At 37.2% G+C, this 24,669-nt stretch overlaps 1 protein-coding gene across 1 annotated transcript in view; it reads left to right on the plus strand.

Moving 5' to 3' along the window:
* The first annotated feature begins 436 nt into the window (after positions 1 to 436).
* Positions 437 to 24,669, plus strand: part of Tiparp (TCDD inducible poly(ADP-ribose) polymerase) — a 28,482-nt gene continuing 4,249 nt past the window's right edge. Inside the window, exons 1-4 of the mRNA XM_004639828.2 lie at positions 437 to 655; positions 3,891 to 4,848; positions 18,663 to 18,831; positions 20,412 to 20,572. Of these exons, the coding sequence (XP_004639885.1) occupies positions 3,932 to 4,848; positions 18,663 to 18,831; positions 20,412 to 20,572 (1,247 nt within the window). The 5' untranslated portion in view covers positions 437 to 655; positions 3,891 to 3,931. The remainder of the gene's footprint in view (positions 656 to 3,890; positions 4,849 to 18,662; positions 18,832 to 20,411; positions 20,573 to 24,669) is intronic.

Consider the following 24,669-nt stretch of genomic DNA (forward strand, 5'->3'; position numbering starts at 1 on the left):
AGGCGTTTAGTGAAGAGGCATATAAACAAAGCCAACCGCACCTAAACGGGTCGTTCCGTTTCACGGCCTCCTTCACACCGGGTGCCTGGTCTCGGTGGAACAAGGTGACCCTTCACCTGTCCGCAGCCACGAGGCGCCCACCCCACACAGCGCGCGCTTTCCGCCCCCACAGCCGCGCGCGCCACGCCGCAGAGGAGCAGACCCTCAGAGACCCCAGCAGCCCGGAACGGACACGCCCCCTCGCGGGCGCTCGGCCGCCGCGGGCACGCTTCGCGCGCCTGCAGGAGCGCGAGCGAGCGAGCGAACGCGCACGCGCGCGCGGGGGCCGGGCCTCTTTCCCGGCACCCACTGAGCGCCCGGCCCCCTCACCCCACCCCACCCCCCGTCTCCAAGGCTCCGCCTCCGCGACGGGGCCGCCGGGAGGAGGCGACCGGAAGCCACTTAAACCAGAGCTCGAGGTGACAGGCGAGCGAGCCGGATCGAGCGCGTCCGCGGCTTTCTGTGCTCTTGTCGGCGGAATGGCCAGCGCAAGGCTTGTCGCGGCGCCGGCTCGCGGCCCCTAGACGCCGGGCTGTCCCGAAGCCTGTGCCGAACGCTGCCACGGACGCTGCCTGCGACGTGGCTTCTGTCTCCGTTCTCTCAGCCTCCTGCTGAGGTAAAGGGCTCGGGGTGGTCACTGGGGGCTGAGGAACCCGAGTCCCGCCAGCAGAGTGCGGGCTCTCTGGAGTCGGGGCCCCTGACTCCTCAAGCCCTGTGCTGCGGAATTCAGCGGGGACCCTGTCAGCAGCGGCCGCGTCGCTCGCACCTCTCGGGCACTTCGGACTCTGGCAGGTGGAAGAGTGGGAGCGCGGCGGGGTCGCGGGCGTCCGCGCTCGGCGCGTCGGTGCCGGCGGAGCCGGGGCCGGAGGACGGCTGCGGGAGCCTCCGGGCACCCCGTGTTCCGGGCTGCAGCCGAGAAGTTTACGGGCTGCTTGCCCATTAACTTTGCGGGCGCGCGAGCTCTCGCCGTCCTGCCCGCCGCCCGCTGAGCGCCCGCCGCTTCTCCCCGATGCTGCGCTGCTGGTGTCTGCGAGCCCCGACCCCCGCGGGACGGTGCTCGGGAGGTGGGCGGAGAAGCTCAGTAGAAACCCAACGCTGACCGCGCCTCGGGCGGCCCCGGAGCACCGGGAAGCCGCGGAGGTGGATGGCGGCTCGGGGTATCCTGGGCCCCCGCGGAGGGCAGGGCGGGGGCGGGGATGCTCTGAACGCTCTGTCCAGCGGGCGGCGGGCGCTGCAGCCCGACTGCCTGTGTAGCTGTGGCTGCGCCGCCGCCAACCGCCGCGGCCGGCAGGAGGCGTCGCTCCGACCCGGGCTGGACGCCGGGAAGTCGCGAGGCGACGGCTGGCGAGTGGAGTTTGGGGCAGGCGGTTTCCATGGAAGGTGTGATCCGTGAGGAGTGCCAGACTAGCCGGGCGTCACGAGGTGTGAATGGTGGCGCGGTTGTGTCTCTTGCTGCAGACGACCGGAGGAAGTGCCCTTCCAATCTTTATTTTTCCGCTGTACGAAGTAATTGAGGAACTAGGTTTTAGTAGGCTCCCCGCTCCATTTCTCCGTGGCTTCTCCCTAGTTTTGTTTCCGAGTTTGACGAAGGGCACTGATAGGAAACGGTCTGTGCGCGCGTGCGTGCGTGTGTGTGCGTGTGTGTGCGTGTGTGCGTGTGTGTGTGTAGACACGTATAAGTTAAATTGGTTCAGTGTCTGTTTTGCCTTGATACAGGGTGTGATAGGAGTGGTTAATGTGTGTGCGTGGGGGAAGGCACAGGCCGGTTTGGTGTGGTGAGCAAGGGAATACCACAGTCTGTGCCAATTGTGCCTTGAGGCAAGAGCACAGAATGATGAATAATAGCGCCTGGCTTGGCTGCTTTCCAGTTGATTTATGTCTCATGTCAGATCTCTCCTTCGGGAAGCTTTCCCTAACAATGCCAGCTCACACTGAACTCTTCTTTTTCTACTTCTTTCTTTTGTACTTGGACTCTTTCTTATATGCCATGCTTATTTGTTTTCCTGAGTTTGATTATTATAAATTAATGAATCTCTACAACTAAATTTTCAACACATTTTTCTGAGACTGGATCTTTTTGTTTCTCTTTTACCCATAACCAACCAGAAGCTAGGCATTTAAAGTATGCTTTCTCTAGAGTAATTCAGCCAGCAAAATATTTATGGAATAGCCACTGTGTGCATTGTGCCAGGCACTGTACTGCTATACACTATATATACTTAATTCAATCATAGGCCCCTGCAGCAAAGATCCCTGTTAGTCTGTTGGACAAAAGATTAATTGCTCATCACCATCCTTTCTCACCTGACACACTTTTAGTAAATATTTTCAATTTTCATTTTTAAAAGGGTCTCCAAGGAGGCAACTTTTTTTGTTTCTTTTAGTAGCTCATTCAGAATTAGAAATCTTGATGTGTGATTTTTCAATTAAGATGGCTTCATTTGCTTTTTAAAATGAACATACGTGGCTTTTCTGTAGAGAAGAGCCAGGAGGGCCTTTCAGTGTTACAGAATTGTGTTTGATTTTAGCACAGTGTACAATGGTTTTTGCTAAAAAGTGGCAGTGATCTTGGCGATTACAGAATCGCCAAGTCCGTAACATTCTTGGGAGAACATACTGGAACTAACTGAATACACAAATATTTAACAGTCCTCTGGCTTGTCTCCCATTTATAACATTTCAGTTGAGAGCCCCTGATTACTATATCTACCTTTACACTCCAGATTTGTTCACTAACTTTGAAGTTTGTCCTTCATTTGATAAATATCTTTTCCCTATTAAGAAATTAAATTTTGGTCAACTCATTATACAAATAATAGGTAAACTACTGTGAAGAGAACCAGAAAGCTGAGTTGGCGATATTTTTTTTTCTTGCTGTTATCATCTGGACACAATTATTTGTACTACCCTGTTCCAGCCCTACACTGAGAATTCATGATCAGCTGAATTACAAATTGTTGTATATTGTCTACAAATAATGCCAAAGATATGTTGAAAGTTACACTGTCTCATCTTCCTTTATTTGGTACAAGCTTTTGATAGCTCTATAACTGCTTTGGAGCCTTCATTTCACAGTAGTTAAAATTGAACTGTAAAGACTATAGTTCAAGAAGAATGATTTCAGGGACTTCATAACACATGGGCACAAAACATTTGTTTTCTTTTTTTTTTAAATTTAAACAAAAACAATTTCAAAACAAGATTATAGGAGGGTAACAATGATTAATACATTGTGTATTATCTTTTAGTTAGCGAACAAGATACAGGCATTTAATTGTACAAACAATATTAGCACAAACCTTTCTTTTCAATGAACTAAGAGAAATTAGTATAACTATCTTAAGTATCTTGTATACAAATATATGTAAGTATGGAATATATGTGTGTGTGTATATATATACATATGTGTATATATATATATATATATATGCTTTTCCACTTTTCCTCGTCTTTTCTCCTTTACCTCATCCCACTTTCCTCTTTCTTTTTGAACAATTTCTTCCCATTTTACAATATCTGCTATACATTTTGAATCTTATTTACTCTTTCAGTTTCTTACAATAAGGAGACAATATAATGTTTGCAAATGTGTGTCTGGTTTATTTCACTTATGAGTATGGTCTCAAATTGCATCCAGTTACCTGTAAAATTCTCCAGTTTATCCCTTTTCTTAGCTGAGTAATATTCCATTGTATAAAAAGACCACATTTTAAAAAATCTATTCTTTGGTTGATGGGCATTTGGGTTGTTTCCAAGGTCTAGCTATTATAAATAGTACAAAGTATTTTAATGAATGAATGGGATTCAGGGATTCAATTTGTAAATGATTGTCTCTCTTCCTTTCCTGGTAGGATTTTTAGACTCTGAGGTACAATTGGAGCTAACCCACATCATGGAAATGGAAACCACTGAACCTGAGCCAGACTGTGTAGTGCAGCCTCCCTCTCCTGATGATTTTTCATGCCAAATGAGACTCTCAGAGAAGATCAGTCCATTGAAGAATTGTTTTAAGAAAAAGCAGGATCAAAAGAGATTGGGAACTGGAACCCTAAGATCTTTGAGGCCAATATTAAACACTTTGCTAGAGTCTGGCTCACTTGATGAGGTTTTTAGATCTAGAGACCAGAATGCAGACGAGAGCAGCTTACATGAACCTATGGTGAAAAAACCCCTGGAAATCAATCCATCATGCCCACCCACAGAAAACAGTATGTCTGTTCTGATTCCTGATGGGACAGATGTTGGGGGCCAAATACCAGAAGCCCATCCTTCCACTGATGCTCCAGAACAAGTGGTTCCAATCCAGGATCACAGCTTTCCACCAGAAACCATCAGTGGAACAGTGGCAGACTCTACAACAGGGCACTTCCAGACTGACCTTTTGCACCCAGTTTCAAGTGATGTTCCTACTAGTCCAGATTGCATAGACAAAGTCATGGATTATGTTCCAGGGGTTTTCCAAGACAACAGTTTTACAATCCAGTACATTTTGGACACCAGTGATAAACTGAATACTGAGCTCTTCCAGGATAAAAGTGAGGAGGCTTCCCTTGACCTCGTGTTTGAGCTGGTAAACCAGCTACAGTACCATACTCATCAAGAGAACGGAATTGAAATTTGCATGGACTTTCTCCAGGGCACTTGTATTTATGGCAGGGATTGTTTGAAGCATCACACGGTCTTGCCATATCATTGGCAGATAAAGAGGACAACTACTCAAAAGTGGCAGAGTGTCTCCAATGATTCTCAGGAGCACTTGGAAAGATTTTATTGTAACCCAGAAAATGATAGAATGAGAGTGAAGCATGGGTATGTATTAAAAGAGTTTATAAGACTGTTAAATGCTCTAGAGAAGGAAAAGAAGCTAAAAGCTTAGTACAGTGCTTTTTTTCAGTAGAAACAGGTTTTATTCTGTTTTGTCTGTCATTCTTTTGGCTTTATGCTATCCTGATTTTTCATGGTGGTTGAGTACAGGCTGTTAACCTAACCAAACAATGAAGGTTTTATGATTTGAACAATTCATTTATCATTCTATTCAATATACATGTGAGTGAGAAGTTGCACATATATTGACTGTTGTAAATCAATAATATTTTCATCACACAGGAGAACTTGCTTTTGAAGAAAAGCCCATGGTGAATCTTATAATGTAATGAATACGTGATTTAAGTTTATATTTTTGCATGTTGAATACCTGTTTTTTAAAGGAAAATAATATTTAGAGATTTTTGTGATATAAACATGATGAATGATTTAGAAATTCTTCCTTATCATACCAAAATGCATTAACTCTCTTGTTAGTTTCCTTAAAGTTTTTATCATTGATTTTATAAATTTTTCCACAATTCAGAGTAATTTTATTTTAAGTTCTGAAAGAATCTTAATGATGAGTGAAAGGAAGACAAGCTAGCAACTTTCTTTGAACTTTGGTTTGAAAGATATATAGAAATATAGATATATAGATATTCATATATGTACATACACACATAAAGTTCTCAGCATAAATGTCTAAGCAGGATGCATTGACAGACAACTAACATTTCTACATCTCAGGTTTTCTTCATTTGAACATTACGTAAAATGAAAATCATAGTTGCCACAAAATGAAAGTTGCTAGTAGAAAAATGGTTGTATAGAAAACTTTATAATTCTAAGTTGCTTCTCTGGTGAAAACGTGTCAATTTAAAAGTTATTTATGCATGGCTAAGAATACAGAATTGAAATTATAAAGGATTTCCATTTGACAACTGTGAGGGCAATCTGGTAGCATCAAATAATGAAAAAACTATGTAGGATAGACTGTAGTACTGAGAAGCATGACATGGGGAGTGGGCGAGGGGAGAGCATCCAAAATATCCTAACCCAAATACCAGGAGAAAAATTTCCTTAAGAGTCTTTTTTGTTTACAAATAAATACTCAAGTGTCTAGAGAGTCAGCAAATGGTGTCAGCTTTGTTGTTATTAAAAAAAATCTGATCCTTTTTTTTTTCTTATTCACATTTAATATTGGATGAGGGGCTTTTCTAAGTATTTCTGTATTTCACTCACATAATACCCAGGTCTGTGTGCCCTGGCAATTTATCATGAAACTAGAAGTTTTGTTCTGTTTTGTTTTGTTTTTTTAGCTTTTTAAAGTGTAAACAAGGAATAACAAAACAATGTGAGGCACAAGTTCAAAGGAATATAGAAAACCCCTTGAGAAAATAAGGTCAAATTAAGAATATAGTTTTTCAGAGTATAAGCATATTGTCATAACATGTATTATGATTTTGCTTTGTTAGGTTTGCAAAAATCTTAACGATAAGAGCTTAGTTCTTTTATCGTTTTGCCCAAAATTTCTGTTACCCTAAGCTGGCAATTCTAATTTTTAAGTTAAAAGGAATTAATATTATATACTCTTAAAGCCAGTTTGATCCTTCCATTTCCAGCTTGTAAAACTCTGCAGAACAGTAGTCTCCCATTTTATTCTCATTTTATTACTGGAAAGTATATTTCTAGTCTGCTGAGTATTGAGCATCTTAGTACATTAAGTTTCTGTTTGAATTGGTCAGGAAGCAACTAGCAGGATTATTGTCTAATACATTATATTCTGTTATCATGAGCAAGACAGAATAGTTATTTTGATCCTGAGAAGACCCAGGTATTCTTAGATCACCAACATATTGTGTATATTTATCTTTACATAGATAGGGGCCCATAACATACATTGTTGGATCAATTATAAGTGGGTGCTTAATTTCCAAATCAGTTTCAATGAAGTAAACTAGTATTTGTTTGACACTTAGGGAAAGTATGAGTGAGTTACTGTTACTGCAATTAATACTATTGCTACTGTATTGTAGTGGGTCTCTTCTGGTAAAATAGTGTGAACTGTTAATTAGTAGCAAGTGAAATTGTTAGTGAGCTGCAAGAAATGTAAGATTGTAAATAACAAAGTGTCAAAAATTAGGCTTTGGGGAAGTTGACCTGTGGTCATTGCAACCTGGTTTTCCTTGTATTCCCAAGCGATGTTGTGTTTCCTGGCAACAAGATGCAGATAACGGCATGTTGAGCCTTGCTGAGAGATTCACAAACAAGCTGGAGCAGCCCAGGTTCACATGGTTACCACATTATTTGGCTAAAGCTATTAATCTCTGTGGTCAGGCCTGTAAAGCTGGTCTATCTGTGCAGATTGCACATACCAGGAAGTGTGTGCTCAGCTGTGTGTATGTCCAAGTTGGCTCCAATATTCTTTAGATTCAAGATCAGTGAATAATGAATGGCATTTGGGTTTATTTTGCTTATTTTCAGTCATTTACATGACTTAATAAATCATTATATACTATATCCATCATATTTTTATTGTGTGGAACTTTGAGAAAGTTAACAGGTTCTGGGACTAGCAGAGGGAAAAGTTCATAGTTTCAAATTATGCAGATAAAATCCTTGATTTTTGATTTACAAATGTGAGGATTTAACATCTGAGTTTAAATTAGATAGGTAGTATTTATTTTGTTCTTAGGAATAAAGGAAATTTAATGGGATAAGTTTAGTTCCCTCCCAATGCTTTGGTCAGGATGCTTAGATACTGAAAGTACATTTTAAATGTATTTTAATAATATATGCTTATTATTATAGTATATAATACATACTATATGCATCAACTGGAGACTAGTAGTATGTATGAGCTGCCCAGACTTGATGTTGAGGCTTCTTTTGTAGAAGTGATGAATTTGAAGAAATTTCAAAATTCTATATGTACAGTTGAGAAAACAACACTGAATATTTGACTTTTTTTAAATTAAGAAAACACAGTTTTTAACAGATTATGCTTTTATCCATAGAAGATGATGATGTTGAATGGCAGAACTAACCAATAAAGAGCCTTGGCAACTGGAATGCTACATGGATAATTGAAATTGTGGAGACAGTGCAAATCTCTCTTTAGCAACTAAGATCATCATTAGATTCTTGTTACATTGATGTTGAAGAGTGTGCCAGGACTGACTTCTAGTTACTGCCATCTAACAAAAAAGAAGGGGTGGGGGCACACTGCAACATATTTTAGAGGTTACCTGCTAATGATACGACCAGTGATTATTTATGATTCTGAATTTGTTGTAGAAGATAGGAATGAAGAAAAAAAATTACCCCAAATACCTTTTTTTTCTGAGAGTACAGAATTTGTTTTGAAATAAGTGTTTATTTATTTAAAAAAAGAGAGAATTTTGCTTAAGACCTAAGCCTAGAGTACTGCCATAGCCTGAATTACTGAGTGATTTTAATTGCTAATTGCTTTAGAAGCTTTTTTAAAAAATCTGTCCAAGAAAAAATATCATTAGATGACTTCACAGAAACTGTATGAGGATGCAGAGAAATGCATATTAATGATAACAGAAAGCCTATATTGTTGTCTGTATGACTTACAGCGTAAATTATCTAAACTAGAGCAAGCTCTTGACTGCACTATACTAGAATAGTTAAATTAGCCAAGTGAGTGTGGGCCTGCACAGCTGTGATGTAGGAACTAATTCATTATGTGTTATTGATAACACTGGAGAGAGGACAGCAGCTGAAACTTACTATGCCTTGTGGCTTTTTGGTATTTCTTGAATATACACAGCTGTATGAGTTTGAGTTTATTTTAAAAATTCCTGCCTAAGACAGAGCTCCATAAGCAAGAACTGTGTTTGAAGTGACTTTCAAAATGTGTGCCTTGTGCTTTAGAGATAAAGCAGTCCAATGAATTATTTTTTGTACCTCTTTATACTGCTATTTACATATGAAATAAAACTAATTGCCTTCTATCTATACTAATCTAGGGAAGTTACTGGGTCTCTGTAGAGCTATCATGGGAATCAATAGCAATCATTCATTTATTTCGCTTCTGGCTTTTCATCAATAAGCAGAATGGACTTTTTGAAGCAGCTGTCACCTGGCTTCAGGTTGGGGTCAGTCATTTCCTGATGTATTTATGTTTGTGAAAATCAACTTTCTAAAAACCAAAGATTTACGACTTTCAAATCAGACATTTGGAAGAAATAGCCTGTAACATTATCTGGCGGTGCCTAAAAATAATTGCATAATACATTATTTATTTTATTATTGAGTCCAAATCTTGTAGTTTTTGTTGTAAACAAAAAGAGGATAGTATGACTGTGTTCGACATTTTAAAAACTTCATTATGAACATAGTGGATTTGCAAAAAGTGCTGATTTTGACTAACCGTGCTATGTGCCCTTGTAAATCTTATTTCTTGTTGCACTAGAATTTCTAGATTCTAGATTTATATTCTACCGTAAAGCAAAGGTAAATGCATAAAATCTGTAAGTTTCTCATCATGGTCTGTGATCTTTAATAATTTGTTGCAAGGTTGGAGGTTCTTTCTAAAATGTGAAGCAGTAAGTAGTACATAAAAGCCTCAACTACTCCAGGAATGCTACTCAAATCCAGCCATTTGAGACTGATTATTTTCCTGTGGCCTCTTTTATTTCTTAGCCTCTGATCTGAGCCCATTAGATTCTGCATTATTTGATGATTCTGGATTTCATTTAAATTAAGACATCAGGTCTTCTTAACCTAGATCAGCCTCCTTTAATAATTACCAGTCTCTTTTCTGAGTCATGGAAAGAAAACTAAGTACATGTAGTTTCGAGTTATGTGATGATTATGCAGCTTTCTGAAAGGGTGCTTCAACTTGGGCACTGATAAATTTTGAAAGAAAAGATTTGGGTTTTGTTTTTTGTGTATGTTTTGTTTCTTTTTGAGATGGGGTCTTGCTGTGTGCTTAGGTTGACTTAACTCATCATGTAGCCCAGGCTAGCCTTGAACCAAGTAGCAGTCCTCCTGCCTCAGTCTTCTGAACATTGGGATTACAGATGTGTACCAACACACCTAGTGAGAAACTTGGCTTAGCAAAAGTAGTTTCCTTCAAGCCTGGGAGTCCTAATATAAAGTGAATATAAGAGATTTTGTGTCTTTGAAAGATAACAAAATGTTGAAGATTGAGCTATTTTCTATTTCATTCTAGGTTTGAAATTGTTAGGTAATAGTGTAATCTTGAGTTAAATTGTACTTTGCAAAACTATAAACAGACTGCACAAAGGAATAAAATACATCTAAAACACACCACTTTTAGGAACAAACTGTGTTTTATTTATTTATTTAGGGTATTTTTTTCCAAGACAGGGTCTCACTATGTAGTTCAGGCTGGCTTTGAACTCCCTATATAGCCAGCCTGGCCTCTTAACTCATGATGATCTCCTGCTTCATTCACCCAAGTGCTGGGATTACAGGTATGCACCACCATGCCAGCACAAACTGAAGGAGTTTCTTAAACTAAATTCTGCTTTAATATATACCTATTTTTATATTTATTTATGGCTGTGCTTTCCAGGGACCAGGAATTACACTATATACAGACTCAACCTTAAAGTATTAAACCCAGTGCAACCCAACCTCTGAGACATTAAGACCTTATCTAATATTTTTAGTCTTAATTAATAATGGAATTTGAAATTATAAGTAGTAGGTTCTGAAATACATTATGTAATTTTTAAAAATTAAGACTTTTATAGAGAATAACTTACAAAACTTGGTATTTTGTAAAGTTTTATCAGTAAATTCATGCAGAAAATAGTGTTACAAATTTGATATAACCAATTCTATGACCAGGAACTCATATTGTAGAAGCTGATGATATTAATAAATAGATGTCGAACTTACAATTTTCCTTACTGATTCAGCTAGTTACTGTTGCTAAGACAAGCATAGTAGAGAGTATTCCTATTTGCTGTTTCCACACAACAAAATCTGTCTGGCTCTTCATTCTTTCTCTGCTCTGTATATTCACTTCCTGGTAACACCCACTTGACCAGTAAAGAACCTTTGCATGGTTATCACAATGAAAGGATAAAGTTTTACAAGTGGGTGAATACTAGAGTGACTGCTCTCTTTCAGAGTCTACAGAAACCAATGACTTTTCAGTGTGTATGCCGCAAAGTATATTTTCTCAAGAGTTAAGTTGTCTAAGAAGTAAATTTGTATTCTTTATGCAAATGAAAGTCCTTTGTTTTGGTGCCCTTGCTCCTGCATAAACATAAGGAAGAATGTGTTATGTTGGTTAAAACAACACCTCTCATAAAGGTTAGCTTATTCCTACAAGAATTCCTCTTTGTTACAATTAGCTGTTTTGTTTTGTTTCTTTTTCCATTAACTGTCCCTTCTTGTTAGACAAACAGACGTGGAGTTCTTTGGCACTTTACTAGCACTGAATAGTCAGTAAAGAATGTCAGGGAGGGGAACCGACGGGTGAACTTTGCTTACAGGAGAGTGTGTGCTGTCATGCTCCTGCCTGCACCCTGTGATCTTCACAGCTCTTGCAGCTGATCAGTGTGTAGAGAGGGCAAAATGTACAGAATACCCTAAATAATTTCCTGCTGCGGTTGGTCTGGTTTCTGACTGTCACCTGGCATAGCTCTTTCATTTCCAGGCATTGAGAAAATAAAAATAAGCACTGAAGAAATAATGTGGTTTGCTTTTCAGAGTTTAATTACTCATGCTAATAAAGACATTCTTGAATCTGAGTAAAGTATGTGAGACAGAAGGATCTTTGCTTATTTCTTTGTGATTCTCGGGTTATCCAAATGCTGCCAGACATCAGAAATGTCTTGTAAAGTGTTACTAAAAGTTTTAGATTAGCTAATCAATGAAATTGAATCCATCAGAAAAAGCTTTGTAGATTATAAAATATTTCACTTAAAGGAATATTTACTCATTTTCATCACTGCATAATTTAAGATAGTATAAGGCATAATACAGTTTTTAAGCACAGTTTTCAAAAAACTATCTTGTGCTTTTCTTTTTCTTTCTTTTTTTTTTTTTTTAGAACTGGGGATATCTTCGTGCTTTCTATCCCAGCTGGTTTTATAAAGAGTAGGTTTCACTTCCTAATTAGACTGTAGTTGAGAGGTGTGTCTCACTTATAGTTACGTACTACTGCTGGTCTCAGGACATGTGATTGAACTTGGATCAAAGTTTAGGCTGTATGACATTCCTGGTATCTTCAGGGCACAAAATTTAATCCCATGCCTCCATAAATAGATGGCAGTGAGATCTTCTGATCTCATAAGTGTAATTCTTATTTATGAAAGATATTAGATTTATCCACATCTTACTAGAAAGTTTGTGTGTGCTTTGTTCCATAATTTTGTAATAAAGATTAATAGTATTTTGTTAGTTTCTTTTCCTTAAATATTGTAATTTGCTTTTATTATTTGCATTGCTGGAGGTGGTGAGTAAAAGCTTCAACATATGGTCTTTCTTATTAGAAGTTTAGCAAAACTGACTAATTCAAACAACCATGTCTTAATATCAAGTTTTTTTGAGGAGAATAAGTTGTGTTATGTGTTTCTTGAGTTCCCCCACATTCTTTTGGAGACTATACAATTAACACAAAGTTAAAAACAGGGTATTCTTTAACTTAGGAAATTTACGTGTCTCCCTTTTCCTCTCTAGCCTTCTTTAATATTTTGTGCTGTTCTGTTTTAGAATGACCTTAAGGCCACAGATTAGATGCCTAAGATTTTGTAAATCAGACTCAATGTTTGGTAGACAGATAAATGTAAGGTGTTTAGAACCATTAGGTAAATCTCAAGTTTTGTGTTAAGTTTCATGGAGTTATCTAAACCTCAGTGATCTTGCCAGTTAGATTAGGATCTCCTTAGAAATAGGAAATTTAATTCAGAGTTAACCTTTGATTCTTAGTCTATCCCATAACTATGGAGGTTATGTGCATAATAGTGTAAACTTCCGATTTTGATTTATGAGTATTTGTCTACAAGTACTAAAGGGGAAGTTGAGTTTTTACCAAGACGCATTGTCATTCTATAGAAATTAAGTATAGTGTCTTAACCTGTGGTATTAAAAGATGTTGCATTGGATTTAAGCATTTATAGGTATGTTTTACTGCCTTCCTGAAAAGCCTTGTGCTATTTGAAGCAATGTTAGCAAAATCTTAATTAGTAACAGTAAGTGGTAGTTACTGTGCTTCCCAGACAGAAAGTTATGAGTACATAGTTCTCTAAAGCTTTCTATATTGCTTTTAGGAAATATATGGGTAGTGTGTGTGCCATGGCTTTGATTCTTATCACCCTGTAACATATTTGAAGGGATATATAAACTGCAAAATATTCCAGTATTACTAAGTTCTGGAAGTATCAAAAGCCAACTGTATTTTATATGCCTGTGAAGTTTATTTAGCAGCAGCAAACATGTCCTGTCTGTCAAGCCTGTCTCAATCCAGTAGCAGAACAGTCCAAATACTCACAAAAAGGAACTTAATCTTTATCTATCATTATGGTCCTTTGTTTGGGGAGATATTTGCACTTTATGGTACAGCAGTAAAATAAGGCTGACTAATTGTTACTGTTAGTCTTATTAGGGTAGGTGCTAATAGTTTGAGGTCACAGGTTTATCCTTGTACAAACCAGTTAATTTTTATAGACTAGAAACCAAGCTTCTGAAGTCTAACTGATTAGATTAAAACCAAAGTAGTATTCAGAAAAGTTGATACTTAATTTGAAGCTTTGGTTCTAAAATCTGAGTTTTATGTTTTATTTACATCATCTTCCAATTTAAATGTGTTCTACCTTATTTAATGGCACAATTATCCTGTCACCCAAATCAGAAATGTAGGGCACATTCTAGACTCTTTATGTTCTCTTTCCCACATGTAATTGGCCTTTATGCAGTTTGATCCTAATTTTCAGATACGTCTGTCATTTGTTTCATGTGCAATATAGTGGCTACAAATAGCTAAGCATAGAATAACAAATGTTCGTAAATATGCTAAGAAATGTCTAACAAATAAGTCTCAGTTTCTCTTTATCCTCCCCTACTAAAAATAAATCAGTCCTTTGTACTTCCACTATTGGCAAATTGTGCTTCCATAAATGTGGCACACTATGGTGTGATGTATGTAGCACTGTGGAATGATGTTTTGAACTCTTCTAAGAACAAATTACAATATAAACATTATGTACTTCAAGCATGTATTAATAAAAAAATTTTAGGAAAAAGGTTAGTCTGGACCTTGCTGAAAACCTACCAGTGATTCTTAACTGCCCTCAGGATCAAACTCTAACCTCTTAACCCAGCGTGCAAAGCTTTTCATTATCTGGCCCCAGCCAGCCTCTCCAGTCCAGTCTTATCTCTAATCGCCTCTCTCATGCACATACCCTGACCTCTCACATGAACTGCATGTGCTTCTTGCGCTTCTCTCATGCCTTGCTTGGTTAGCTCCTGCACATTATTCACTCAGCCTGTGGTGTGCTGCCTCCCATGGTCTGCCTGGTAGCTGACTGGATTTAGCATTTCATCCATTCTAAGTTGTTCCCAGACCACTTTTAGACCATATTTCACATTGTGACACAGGGTTTGCTGTACCTATTTGTTGAAAATACTTTTTTGTCCTGTTTTTTTTTTTTTTTTTTTTTTTTTGTGGAACCGGGGATTGAACTCAGACCCTTGTGCTTGCCAGGGAAGCGCTTATTCTACTGAGCCGTCTCACCAGCCCACTTTTTCGTCTTATTCCTAGTGCATAAGCTGGTCAACAACCTTAAGATTTATTTATTTTGATTTGTTGTGTGTTGTTGTTACCAGGGATTGAGCTCAGAACCTTGCGTTTGCCAGGCAGGTACTTAAACCACTGAGCTATATCCCTGGCCCTAAAATTATCACATTGTCTTCTTTGTTTCAAAAACTTCACAAATATAAAAATTTCCTGACATCCGAGGCTCTTGACTGGATTACTGAATGTATAACCTTAAGAACTATGTATCTGAGCAAAAGTGGTTTACTTACTAATTTGTTTCAATTATCTGTTCATTGGCTTTGATTCTGTTTTAAATATATTTGTAATTCACATAGTAGCTTCTTCATTTTCCTTTTAGCATCTGAAATACAGAAAAATGCTTGTGGGCTATAGTTTCTGACCTTGTGGGTATTGATTCTTGTGCATTGGTAATATGTATATGTTGTAAATTTTTCACTTAATTTGTATATAAAAATATTTGTTGAGTAAGATAACCATTGCTATAAAGTATCTAGATTTTTTTTCTTTTTCATATTGGAGTTATATACAAGGTATAGTAAGTGATTGATTTAGCCCCATCATATATTTAGCAAATGCTAAATCCCACTTCATAGTGTTTACCTCCCTTATTCTCTTCTGTTATTCTATAAGGATGATTTTTAGGCCAGGGTAATGTTCTCGTCCACCAGTATAGTACACCTAGTGTTTACAGAGACAACCCCCTCCATCTGTCAGCCTCTAACACTGATTCCCTTGATCTATTCTCACACATTTGTATTTACTACTTTGACCTTTTATCCCTACCTTTGTCAGCACTCTACAGTATATTCCCACCCTTGATTAGGCTCTGAGCCCTTGAACTGACTTTCTCAGCTTATGGTCTGACGGTTCTCACATTGCCTGTCACTTCCCGGTTCACATTTCTTCATCTCCTATGTATCCTCTTGAGAATGTCTCCTCAAATTATGTGAATTGCTCCCTTCCAAAGTGCTTGGAGAGCTGTTTTTTTGTTCTGTGAACACAACTCTTTGCTCACCACTGATGTTTCTTGATATTTAAACTACTCCTAAAATTCTTTTACACAAAGCTATCTTGCTTTGATAAAGCCTTTTATTTTTCCTGACCTTTATCCATTCTTGGATACCATTCACCACTTTCTCTCCCATAATGCTGTGTGTATTCTTTGTCCTCTCAGTCCCTGAATGTATTTGCCTTTGATGAATTTAATTAGGCAGATAAACTATTTGTATGGTTTGGTACTGTATTAGTTATTCTTTCTTGACGTCCTAGAAAACAAGGACTACATCTGTTTAATTCTTTGTTTATTGCCTAATTGAGCCCACCATTACCATTGCCACACATAGATTACCTATAACTGCTTTTTGATAATAGGAAACAATGGTTTGATAAAGAAGAGGGGTGGATGTTGAACATTTGGCAACTGTATTCCACACATTTATATTGATAGAGTTTGTGGAGGAAAAAACTCTTGGCTTTAAAGTTTTAAAGAATTCCTTGTTCAAAGGAGAACAATTGGTAAATATCTTGATAATGTTTTTCAAATTTGTTAATTTTTGTCTCTGTCAAGCCTAGAAAAGCATATCGAAGAATCAAATACAGCTAAGCAGTACTTGGATACATCAATCCAAAGAACAGTAGATTGTAATACATTACAATTTGCCATAGAGATTTCATAATGCCGAAAGGACTGAAATATAGCAAAAGAGAATTTAGCAAAAGCTGCACTTACAGATGTTTTTCTCATGCAAATCATTATCTGTGAAGTTTCAGTGATACACAGATACTGCTAGAGCAGAGTCCAAAATAATTTGACACTTACACAGCAAAAAAACATTGACTATCTTCAAGCATGTTAACATAATGTCTGTTTTTCTACAAATTCTATAAAGAAAATACTAAAGCATTGTTAACTCATTATTGGGGAGAGTTGCTGGGAAGTCACTTTAAAGGGGAAAATACATTTAGAAACTTCAAATGGCCTTAATCCAAAGAAAGATTTGTATTTGTCTTTGGGAAGTATAACATCAAACTCTCCTAAAGTTAAATGAAGGTTGTTTAAAGCAGTTAGATATGGAATTTAATTTAGGCAGAAGAGTTCCAGTTTCCATGGATTTTTTTTTCTCTTTTTAAGATTTCTCAGAACCAGCTTTTCCTTTTAAATTAAATGTTATTGTTTATCATAAATCTTTATAATCAAATAACCAAATGTGATCTTAAACTACATTTGATTTTATTTCCATTTAATGCCTAATTAAATTATATCATATTTTAAAGGCTACAACTTAATATGCTTTCTAAGCAAGAAATTTGGCATGTGGAGGAAAATCTTTAGGAATTTTTAAAGAACGTACTAAGTTTTACAAATTATGTACTTTTTGTCATATGTCCATCAGTTGAGTATATGCCTTGAGTTTTCTTTTCATAGAGTGGAACCTGATTCATTAATTATTAACATCAGGATAGAGGGTGAAAGGTGGATTTTCTTTGATGTTGAAAGATATGAATAGGCACTCTTGAGCAAAGCAAGAGCATTGCGATAGGTTTGGAAAGATATTTTCAAAATTTAACATAGTACTTCAGTATGTGCCTTAGCATGTAAAAGGACTAAGGGAAAGATGACATAAGTAATTTAATTTGTGTAATCACATATTTTTTAAACATTTGGCCACAGCTTTTTCTGCACAAAATATCTGTTGATAGTCCTTGAAACAAATTATCAAGAGCAGCATTTAAGGAAAATGTGCTAGCCAACAAAGATAAAAGTTAACACCCTTTTCAAAATACTAGTTTATGTCAAGGAAACAAGGTAGTTATTGGGAAAAATCTGTCTCAGCACTTGAATTTTAGAGTACTGGTTGTTCTGAACGTTATTGTATGTAGAGTAGCTCATGTCTTGTTGACCTCTATTTAGAAATGTGCACTGGAAATAGGAAGAAATATGAAAGAAGAAATTTAGGAGCTTGGTTTTCTGCTGATATGTCATGTTTTATTTTTAGATTTTCTTAGGGAAATTTTTAAACATAAAGAGAAATAAATGAGTAGGATGGACAGTTTCAGTCATTTAAAATAATGCTTCAAATGGTTCCAACATTAGGCAATGAAGTTTTAGTAAAAGAAATATATGTTTTAATTGGACCACAATTTTATCAATTAATTTTTAAATGAATTTGGTTCATATAACAGGAGCCCCACCCCCCAAAATACTATAGAGATGTTTACAAAGGGCTGATTCAGTAGCAGTAGCTAGACTTGATAGCAAAATGACAAAATATTCTCATAAGTGACACTCATAATTTAATACAAATGATTTTTCTTCTTTCTGTTTGCCAACATTTTTCCACTCACAGAGTAAGATATAATGTTGATGTTGGGTATATTAGCAGTGCTGCCTTCATCTGGGGAAAATTTTTTTTTTTTCCTTTTATCAGGCCATATTGTATTTGCCTCTACTGGCCCAGGTAACTTGATGCCTGTGAAGAAAGGGAGCAGCTGGGGGGTGGGGCGCAGGGAGATGGCTCAGTGGAATAAGTGCTTCCCTGTCAGGTGAAAGGACCTGAGTTCAATCCCCAGTTCTGCAAAAAAAAAAAAAAAAAAAGGAGTGTTTCTCATTCTTTCTCCCTCTCCCTTTCCCTCTCCCCTCCCCCTCCCCCTCCCCCTTCCCCTCCCCCTTTCTTCCCCCCACCTCTCTTTCTCTCTCTGGCTGATTTATTTATCAGTTTATTCAGTCTGATTTTCTGATTGGCTGAGCCAGGATTTGACTCATCCCAGTGGAGAGGGGAAGGTGATATTACACTTACTGATTTAGCCCAGGGATGCTGTGAATTTATGCCATTTCTACTATAATTCCGTGACCTAGGAATTTTAGCTTTTGTAAGGGAATGGATGCCAGGCAGTCAATCAATAAAGACCTTTTTTTTTTTTTTTTTTCAAGTAAAGCAAGTTTTGAAAATTCTGTAATAGGCAATACTAGATACTTTTAACATATATTTAGATATATTCATTTAGCAATTTTTTCCTTGGGTCTTTTTAGAGGACAAGAATTTTGGGCAGATTTGAATTCCATGAATGTGTATGAGACAACTGAATTTGATCAACTGCGAAGGCTATCCACACCACCCTCTAGCAATATCAACTCTATTTATCATACAGTTTGGAAATACTTCTGTAGAGAACACTTTGGATGGAGAGAATATCCTGAGGTATTTACACATTCCTTTTTTTCTTTTTTTTAGTAGTACACTTACGGTTTTTGTCTTTCTGTTTTCTATCATTCCTCCTTTTGACAATGACTAGCCAAAACTATGGATCATAACAAAGAGCTGATAAGATGTAAAACTGATACAGGTAAAACTTTCTTCCCATTTTTCTGAAAAAAAATTTTTTCCCATTAATATGGAATCCATAAATAAAATATCACTATTATTAAAGAATTAAAATGCTTTCCTGAGACTGTTATACTATAGAGGTGAAGTACTTAGGCTTTGCTACACCTTTGGAATCCTTTTCTGACTTAATTTTGTCTATGTGGTGTGAGGATCAAACCTATGACCTTGTACATATTAGGGAAAAACTCTGCCTCTAAGCCATAGGCCCAGTCCTCACCTTTGGAATAATTTTAAGGAGATGAGAACTGATTTAACTTCTGGCTATGTCAGGCTCTTTGGCCTTAAAGAGATTGGTTCTTGTTATGCTGCACTTATCCATTTCAGAAGCATTGTAGAATCACTCTCAGGTCTCTAGAAGAAGTACTTGAAAACATTTTGCTTATTAAGGTGTGGCCAGGCATATCATTTATTTAGAATTTTGTCATATGTATACATGTATACTTAGTCTAAGAATAGCTCATCAATTACAGAATAAGGTTTTGAAATTATGGTTTACTTTGCTTCCAAATGGCAATTCTAACTCAAATTAAACACCCTGAGTGAACTTCCAAGATTAATTTCACCTATCAAAACTTTTACTTCAATATGATTAAATTATTTCTAACATTACAAAAGAGAGAAATTGTCTACCAGGTTTTTTTTTAAAGCTATTAGCAAAAGCATATGACCAAGTATGTTAGCTGCTCTAAAATACAATATTAAATATAGCCACCTCCTTTCAGTGAGAGTGGTATTAGAGTTTGAACCTAAGACCTCAAGCATGTTAGGCAAGTGCTGTACCACTCAGTAACACCCCCACAACCCCCTTTTCTTTTTCTATACCCCTTTTCTTGAGATCGTGTCACTAAATTGCTCAGGCCAGCCTTCTAAGGATCTTTCTTCTCAGCCTCCCAAGTTGCTAGGATAACAAGCACACCTCACTACACTCAACTTTCTCTTTTAAGTAATCACTAGTGTCTATCTTTAAAAAAAAAAAAATCTATTTAAAATGTATTCTCAGAAAATTTTGACTACCACTTAGTTTATCCTCTCAGAGGTTTGTTAGGTTTAGAACTTGGTTTTCTATTATTGTTTAATTTTGAACTATCCCTTTCGGAAGGTTTCTTTAAGAAATGTAAACTGAAAAAATCTCCATGATATTGTTAAGGTTGAAAATAGAATATAGTAATTCTGAGCTTACATGTTTCATGAGGTAGATATCTATGATCTGAACAGGGAGCATTTTTTAGAGAAAAATGAAACACATAAAAGGTGATAATGTGTCTTGCTGCACTTCATTGAAATTCTTTTGATGTTAGTAGTGAACTTTATTATTTTTGCCTTTAGCTACATTGTTGTATTCTACAATGATTATTAATGTTTTTCTTCTTTGCCTTCTGTTTTTTATTCTGTAGTCTGTTATTCGATTGATTGAAGAAGCCAATTCTCGGGGTCTGACAGAGGTCCGCTTTATGATGTGGAATAATCACTACATTCTCCACAACTCATTCTTCAGCAGAGAAATAAAAAGGAGACCCCTCTTTCGCTCTTGTTTTATTCTACTCCCATATTTACAGTAAGTGTTCAGGGGACAGTTTTATCTTTACTCTCATTTTATGTGAGTGCACTACTGAATGCCAGAGAGAGAAAGATTTTAAATTAAGACACTATCTTGGCTATTACCTCTAGAATGTGAAATTTTGAATTATTCTTTGGATTTAATTCCTCAGTAAATTGAGTCAGTAAGCTACAGTTAACCCAGTACTGAGAGATTATTTATCCTATTGGGTTATTTGAACTGAAATGCAAAGTAAGAATTAACTTTTTTTTTTCCAAAATTGAAAGGAATTATGTTTAGAATATACAGAATTTGCATTTGTTTTCTTCATGGAAATTTTGAGTTTTCCTTTCCATTAAGGAAGATCTACTTCCAAGATGATACTCTTCCAGATTATCAATCTTCTCAGCCCAGATAAACTGCCCTGGTAGTTGGGTAGAGTACCACAAATTGACAGTCTCTATTCTTTCTCCCTTGAGTGAATTTGAATTGGAAGAATTCACCTTTCCAAATGTACATTCTTATTTACTCAGTAAGTCGTGTTTTCTTGGGATACTCACTGAAAAGTATGGTATTTCCTAAGAATATAGTTTCTTAATAAAAAACAGTACATCTGATGAATTTACCCCTTTGCATTATAGGTAAGATTTTGTTGTTGTTCTTTTATTTATTTATTTTTTTCAAGTGCCATTCTTCCTTCCTTCTCTAGACAGCCTTCTGGTACATCTTAGGTTTATAGATACTGAAGGGTGGAGCACATTTACCATTAGTATGGCTATCCTCCAGTTAGATATACTATTTATAGAGCTTCAGGTTTGCTTGATTTTATGAACTCAAGGTCCCAAATAATGTTGGTCTCTAGTTTTGATTTTTGATGTTACAGATATTTTTATATTCCTACTATTTTTATTTCAAGCTTAAATGTAGTTTTTCTGAGCCATTATGACAGAATCTTAAATCTTAGCTCTGGGATTATAAGAGGAATATTAAAAATAAAATATAAGACAGGCAAGATATAGTACCTGTCTTTCATCCCAGCCACTTGGGAGATTAAGGCAGAGTATCACAAGTTCCAATCTAGCCTGAGCAGCACAGCAAGACCTCATCTCAAAGTTAAAAAAGCTGGATATGTACCTCAGTATTAGATCACTTGGTTAGTATATACCCCTGCCCTGCCATTTCCTGAAATTATCAGTATTCACAAGAAATTTTTATAGTAAGGCTGATTTTAGAAATATATGTTGGCTCTTCTTCCAAGTCCAAATGTGGGCATTTTTACCTTCCAAGGTTTTGTTGTTTTTGTTTTTTTCTAAGAATAAAAATGCTACTTGTAGGGTTTCACTAGCACACAGCTGGAGCTAGTGTCAGCGTCCAGTAATTAGGAACATATTGTCCTCCTGGTGATATAGTAGAACTCATTAGTGAGACCAGCAGCTCAGCATGCTGAACCAGTCAAGCAAGATACAGCTTCTGTGTGAATGTAAGAATGTATGTTCAAGTGCTGTATATTTGGGTGGATTTAATAAGTGGTAAAAAAATCAATGTGTTTTAATCCTAAGGCAAGTAATTATGTAAAAATCTTCCTTATTTTAAAGTTAGATTTTATAAAAGGATAAGTACAAAAATAAGCAGCAATAAAATTAATGCCACAAAATGACTTTATTACGTTTATAGTATAGAGAAATAGATTACTTCCTCTTTCTTTTTTAAATTTCAGATTTTAATTTTTCAGTTTGAAATAGTAATAGATATATATATATATATATATATAGTAAGAGGTCAGCAAACCAAAGTGAATAAGCAGATACTTTGGTGCAAAAAGAGCAGAGGAACTAATTCATTTACTAGGGCAGAATGGGTAAATGCAGCAGTCCTATCTTCCTTGTAGTCTGGACCTATATTCAGACCAGTCTAGTGGGGAAGAGGATAAATGATCCCAAAAAGCAGATTTTAGAAGATCTCAGAGCCTGTTGTTTGGTGCACACTTGTAATTCCAGCACTTCAGAGACTGAGCCAGGAGGATTGTTCAAGGCAAGCCTGAGCTATACAGACAGTTAATGGCCAGCTTGAACTACAAAATGAGACCTTGTCTCAATAAAGAAAATGAATGACTGAATGAATGTGACCAGACACCATGACCTTAGTCGGGGAGAAAGTTTTGTTTTCTTAAGTGTTATCAAACGCAAAGTATCAAAGAAAAATGTAAGTGTGAAAGAAGCCACAGTTGTCAGCGAATCAGAGATGTCTAAAAATTGGGAATAGGGCTGGAGAGATGGCTCAGTGGTCTAAAGCACCTACTTAGAACAAGCTTAGCAAAGCATCAGGGACCACGGTTCAATCCCCCAGCACCACATGCCAACCAGCCCCGCCCCCTGGTGGGCTGAGCTGGCCACACACACACACCACACACACTCTCTCTCTCTCTCTCTCTCTCTCTCTCTCTCTCTCTCAAATAAATAAAAAAAAAATTAAAAATTGGGAATAGTGGTAGGGGGTGGGATGGGTGTTGGGGGCTGAACTAATGCATGAATTTTCTGCAAACCCAGGCATTTAAAATGCACCTCATAGTCATGACAAGACTTAACATTTCTTTGAGTCTTTCTCTAAAAAGTAAAGTGAACTACTTTTTATTCATTTAGTTTAGGAAAATTATCAAAGGAACAAAAGATAATGATAAAAAGTGACATGGGATTCTGAAAATGCATTCTTTGGAGCAGAGGTCCTTGAGTACAAAGTTGTTACCTTTCCATTTTGCCTTTCTAGAGAACACGGGGACAGCATTGGGAAATATGCTTATGAGCCTGTATCATTGAGATACCATGAGCTGAATAAAAACTCAGCATTCTCAGAAATTGTAACTTTATTTGGAATAAATATATACGTGTGATATATATTTTCAAATTGCTGGGCAACAAGAATGTAGAAGTCTCATCAGACATGCCTATATGCATCTATAAGTTAGCCCAGTTGGAATGGTGATAAAAGTAAGCATCTATGATTGGGAGTTTATGCTAGTCATATATAAACTATAATTTAATATCTTATGATTAATAGGATTTATTTTTACAGGCTCATCTTCAAGTATGTATGAGTAAATAACACACTTTGATCCCCCTCCCCCACCCTCAGGAAAGGATATATTTGTGGAATGGAAACAAGTATCAGGAAGAAAAGGAGCATCATTTCTGTTGTTAGTGTTAGATATTTAATATAGGCTAAGACAATCAAAAATATGTCTTGGGAATGTTTAGAGGAGAATCTTACCCAGATTCATTACCCTTCCTCAACCCAGAAACCTTTGTTGATAACAATTCCTGACAGTAATGGAAAGCTGGTAGACTGAGGGTTTGCAAATCAGGGATAGAAAGGACTAACATTGAAGGGCTTATATATTCTGTGCTTTCCTGCTATTCTTTGCAATTGTGATGACTTTTTAAAAAGTTAAAGACCTTTAGGACCCTGATGAAAGCAATGGGGCTTCTCTTCAAAAAATGTACTATCATACCAGAGAAATATACCTCTAATGAGCCTCCAAAGGAAATCTATGAGGACTCAGAAAATCCTTCAGAGGACAAGAACTCTATGCCTTCAGTCATGAAGGTTGGAGAAAATAGCTCGCTTTAAATCTGCTTGTGGACTTCAAACATGTGAGAGATTTAATAAGCCTTAGATGTGTTCACTCAGAACTGTCTCACATAGGACTTTGAGATACATTATATTGAGGGCATAACCACTTACTTGATGGAGGTAGAGGTCAGAGAAGGCAGTTGTGCCTCTGCAGCTTTTACCTTCTTACCAAGCTGTCTCTTGGAAGTATAAGACTATGTGTATAATAGTAATATTAGTAATAGGGGAGTAGTACTAGTAGTGGTAGTAATGAGAGTCAGTTGAGCTAAAATTGGGAGTTCTAGTTTCCTATCACTTGTTAATGTTTTGTTTTAGTTGTACAAAGTATGGAAAATGGAAAGAGTATGAGTTTAGAAAATGTCTACATGGATGTGGGTTGAAATTCTGTCTGTACTCTCCTAGCTGTGTTGGGGCAGGTTACTCAACCTCTGAACTTTGTTTTCTTTATTTGAAAAGTGAGGATAACAAATGTAATTGTGACAGCAGCT

This window comes from Octodon degus, unplaced genomic scaffold, assembly GCF_000260255.1.
Source record: "Octodon degus isolate 3935 unplaced genomic scaffold, OctDeg1.0 scaffold00115, whole genome shotgun sequence".
NCBI lineage: Eukaryota > Metazoa > Chordata > Mammalia > Rodentia > Octodontidae > Octodon > Octodon degus.